This window comes from Hippoglossus stenolepis, chromosome 18, assembly GCF_022539355.2.
Source record: "Hippoglossus stenolepis isolate QCI-W04-F060 chromosome 18, HSTE1.2, whole genome shotgun sequence".
Taxonomy (NCBI): domain Eukaryota; kingdom Metazoa; phylum Chordata; class Actinopteri; order Pleuronectiformes; family Pleuronectidae; genus Hippoglossus; species Hippoglossus stenolepis.
This window is the reverse complement of record NC_061500.1, coordinates 14,203,739-14,208,293: the sequence shown is the minus strand read 5'-3', so window position 1 is coordinate 14,208,293 and position 4,555 is coordinate 14,203,739. Positions and strand designations below refer to the sequence as shown.

The 4,555-nt window shown below is 40.9% G+C and overlaps 1 protein-coding gene across 1 annotated transcript; it reads right to left on the bottom strand.

Annotated features, from left to right (window-relative positions):
* Nucleotides 1-776: 776 nt before the first annotated feature.
* Nucleotides 777-4,410, bottom strand: LOC118125811 (surfeit locus protein 1). The gene is made up of 9 exons (XM_035184830.2): nucleotides 4,122-4,410; nucleotides 3,948-4,014; nucleotides 2,922-3,049; nucleotides 2,752-2,834; nucleotides 1,931-2,122; nucleotides 1,743-1,815; nucleotides 1,244-1,406; nucleotides 1,055-1,136; nucleotides 777-973 (listed from the first exon to the last, which is right to left on the bottom strand). The coding sequence occupies exons 1-9, from the start codon at nucleotides 4,197-4,199 to the stop codon at nucleotides 910-912; spliced, it is 930 nt and encodes a 309-aa protein (XP_035040721.1). The 5' UTR covers nucleotides 4,200-4,410; the 3' UTR covers nucleotides 777-909.
* Nucleotides 4,411-4,555: the final 145 nt, after the last annotated feature.

The following is a 4,555-nucleotide window of genomic DNA, read 5'->3' as shown; positions in this document are numbered from 1 at the left end:
TTGAGTGTTGTTTTGTTATTGTAACTGCTAATGTATGCTCTTTGAGAACAGTTGATTCTGTAGATAATTCATGTTCAACATGACGTTAGAAATACTTTTAACTGAAAGACCAATAAAAAAATGATAATGTACAAGCAGGGGTGTTAAGTAATGATGGGGGTGTAAGTGAGTGCACTTGAATGACCATCTGTTGATGGGGTAATCTTTGATAAATCCGTGCTGTTTAAAAAAACATGCACTTTGCTGAATGGATGAGAATAAACCTTATTTGGCTCCTGTTGCCCAGGAGGCACAGAGGGTTAACTGGAAGGTCTGCGATTTGATCCCAGAATTCACAGAAGTGTCCTTGGTCAAGATACTGAACCCCAAACTGCCCCTGCTGGCTGTATTGGTGTGTGAAAGGGAAGTTGCTGCACCTTCATTGGATGTGTCGAGGCAAAGCTGCAGTGTGAAGCACTTTATGCTGTCAAGAGAAGGAAAGCTACCATGTATTCACGGACCATTTATACGAAGGCATAAGTGGACCCTGAAATAACTTGTAGAGCTGGAAATCTAAGTGACACTGGAGTAGGCCAGTCAATTCAGTAAACTGAATAAGGTGAAGTTAAGAGTTCTGACTAAACAGTGTAGGAAAGTTCTGCTTGAATTTACTAGATCTTATCAAATTGGGATGATTTTCCAGAGCATCTCTATTGTATTTTACCTTTAACAAAAAGCTACTGTCTATGGAACACTAGATGGTAACATGTTATGTAAACATAAAGGCGACAATTTAATGACTTTATATTAATTTATTTTCATGTTTCAAGAGAACAAAGCTATTTACATGTTTGTCATTTAAGCTGGAGCCGACAGTACAAATCATGGATTTCACACAGTATCCTTATGTACCGTCACTGCATTCAAGCATCACACAATTTTCTTGATGAACTTCGCAAACCACATGTAGGAGGTTGCCGCACACAGGCCATACCTAAAAAAAAAAAAATAAAGATTTATATTTTGCATAACAGCATCAAAGTGTAGTTAATCCATACGAAAAGCCTCCACCTACCATGTTATTATGTACTGCATGTGTTCATTCCTCAGTGTGACTCTGGTCTGACCACCGATTGGTCCTCCAGGAATCGTACTCCCTACACGAAACACATTTACATTCTCCATAAAAACACATGATACAAGTAGAGTAGTTCATTGTTTGAATCAAAGAGCATCATGGACATTGCAGCACACAACACTTTACCATATTCAGCATCGATGAAGATGGGCTCAGCTCCTGTGACCCGGGACATGGCCTCCAGGTCTCGATAGTGCCAGTGGTTTCTCTCCACGTCGTTGTTCGGAACAAAGGGTTTTCGAATCTCCGTCAGGCGGACCACACCGACCACTTCCATCTCCTTCTCCACCTGCACAGACGCATTATCGCACTTAGTTAAATAAAATACTTATTCCTTTACTGTCGGTGTTAAACTGACAGAAACCAAAATCAAATCAGTTCATCCTCGAGTCATAGCCAATGTTTGTGCCAAATCTGAACGGATTCCTTTTCAGCGTTAGATAGATATCGCATTCACAGTCAAAAAAGAAAGAAATTCCCTCAAGGCATTCTTGAGATATCAAGTTCACCAGAATGGGACAGACAAACATGATTGCCTCCGGCCACTGGCTGTCGCCGGCTTAGAGGTATAAAAAGTCTGTGATTAAACACTAAAGACCATTCCCACCCCTTCTGAGACACTAACCTGTCCTTTCATTCTGGTCTCTGGTCTGATCTTCTGTCTCGGCACGTATCCTCTGTTCACCAGGATTGTGATGCTGCAGGTGAGAGTGGCAAACGTCACTTGTTTGAACGTAGTGTGAGATCACCATGCAGTTACTGTTGGAACTTCAGGTTCAACCCAGTGGTGCTGTTTCCGGCCTCGGCTCTTACCCGAGGTCGGTGCAGCGGAACGGGGTGATGACGTTAGCGCCGGTCTCCGCACTTGACGACAGCCTTCCTGCCTCCCTGGCCTCTTTCTCTGGGTCCACTGGCGAGCGGGGCAGAATATACAGCTCCTGGGAGTGGTCGTACTGTCCACGCACTCTCACTCTTCTGTACTCGAGGTGATTCAGCTCATCGGGACTGGGATCCAGGGAGAGAAATAACAATTATTCCACACAATAATAGCCAACACTGACAGATCTGGGGGGGACACACTCATGTGCCACCTCAACCATACGAGAAGGATGTATTGCTGTTTACAGTAGCTTCCTGGGATGTGTGTGCATGTAAAACCCTCAAGTGTAGTTCATCAAGGAAAACATACATGAAAACCTAAATCCTTTGTGAAGCTGTATACAGCAATGGTTACGGTTGCTTGCTTTACATATGAGACTAAATCTGTTCATATAATAGGTTCATCTTTAACTGTTTTTATCCTATTTTATTTTATTGCTCCAATATCTGATTTTTACCCTTTGGGCCTAAACTAGTTCATCAGTTGGTCAGACATCTTGGGAATAATTGCCAAATTTTTGTTTAAATGTTTATACTGACCAATATATCAGTATCAGGAATTCTTTGACTCCCTCTTATAGGGATTGGACCCCAAAAATAATCCATATTCATCAGGCTTTGTCATCTACTTTGTATTGATGTTTTTTTGGTATGTTTGTCTAATGTCAAGCCAGTTTACATATATAGGTGCCATTTATTTCCCTAAAATATATTTAAAACTTTCATTGCAGCTCTAGTTTCTATGGCGTACTTACTTCAGAGGAAGAGGGATGGGTTCTGCAGTAGTGAGTCTCTTCAGCTCGTAAATCAGCTGCAGTTTCCACTGACGCCGTTTCACCTTCACAGAAACAACAGTATCAGACTCCATTCAACCACAATAATAAGCCAAGCATATGTCAGAATTATTATAAATACACAGCTTTACCTGCCATGTGCCGAGTCCAAACGTGGTGGCAGGGATGAGCAGCAGGAACCATTTGAGGAACGAGTCCTCTCCTTTTTCTGCTTTCACTGCTGTGGAGCTGGACTGTCGTACCGAGTCGATGAGCCTGCCTGGAAATTCACAAAACACAGGACAGGAAATAAAATGGAGCGTAATTTACACCGGAGGAAAACATAGTTGTTACACCTGTAAACTGCTGCTCACAAATATGATCAGAGAAGAGAAGTAGGTACATGACAGAGTTTGGACCTGATATTGATGTAAATTGTTCATTTTGAAAATCTCAGTCTAAAACACTGCTCCGTTTATTTCTGTCATCTCTGATTAGAAAATCTTGGCAAATAGTTAACATTGGCAGAAATGTGCAAGTCTGATGAATGAGTTGAAGGTGGTGATGTACTGATCTACATTACACTGAGAGGTGTTTCTATTTTTCATCCTCCGTAGCTACATACATGTGGGGAGCAGAATGGTTTTGAAACTCAGCATCATGTGGTTCACGATAAACTTACTCTGACTTCAATGCTAAAAGAATACAATCAAATAAAAGCAACATTCATGGCAGAGCAACTGTATTGGATTGTAATCGACTGCTCAAGTGTACCTAATAACATTGCCACTAAGTGCATACACATTTCTGTTTGCATAACTCTGACGTGCTGATTGGTTTCCAAGGTCTTTACGAATCTAAAAAGGAAAAACTAACTTGTGCCATTAACAGCCAAATACAATAAACCTTCATTAACTATTTTATGGTACCAAATATCTGTTGATTTTTTAAAATGAATTTAAATTCAACATCATTAAAACTACAAGGGTGTAACACTAATAGATGATCCCTCTACACGAACTAAATCCACTTATATGTATATGGTCTCTGCATTTAAGTTTTTTTAACATTTATTTCCTAACGCTTTTGCATTTGATGACATTTTTCAAGTACACATGTGTAACCAAGCTGTTGTCCAGCAGCAGCATTATGATGATCAAATGTTGAACGATATTTACCGTCTGCACGTTTGAAGAGAGGCAGTCTGGACAGAAGCAACGTCCTCTTGATGTAAATCACAGTAGTCTGCAATAACACACAAACATAAACTGATCTGAAACCAGCAGTGTAAATCGGATGACTTTCACACAGCTCTGTCTTTGGGGATAGAAAGAGGCAGAAGGGACGCTTACCTGTTTCCTGCAGATCGAGAAGACCCTGGCGGAGTGAGCCAGCACTGACTTCAGAGAAGCCATACTGGAACAAAACATTCAGGACAATGGGAGAAAGTAACAACACAACCGTCAGTAGACTCCAACAACATCCCCGTCACACTGGGAGCAGGTTTTATTGCGCGTTTCTTAGCGCAGTTAAGGGACGGGTGCTGGGAGCGGCCAAAAAGGATGTGTACAAACTGAGAAAATAAGGTTAGTAACCGCTATTCAACAATAACAAATATAGTTTTCTTAAAATATATATTCTGTTTAGTTATTTTATTCAAATGTAAAGTCTGAAGTCTGAAGTCTAAACGTATCTACTACCAGCACCTTTACCGTAAGTATAAAAAAACAGCGCAAGAGAACATCCAAACAGCGACCCGAGACCGAAGTTACAAAACCGACTTGTT

Bases quoted from the DNA above. Each gene is read 5' to 3' on its own strand.
- LOC118125811 (XM_035184830.2), bottom strand. From the start codon at position 4,199: ATGTTTTGTTCCAGTATGGCTTCTCTGAAGTCAGTGCTGGCTCACTCC. The intron at 3,050-3,947 runs GTAAATATCGTT...GTGAATTTCCAG, and splicing joins TCTCTTCAAACGTGCAGACG to GCAGGCTCATCGACTCGGTA. The intron at 2,835-2,921 runs GTAAAGCTGTGT...GTTTCTGTGAAG, and splicing joins TTGGACTCGGCACATGGCAG to GTGAAACGGCGTCAGTGGAA.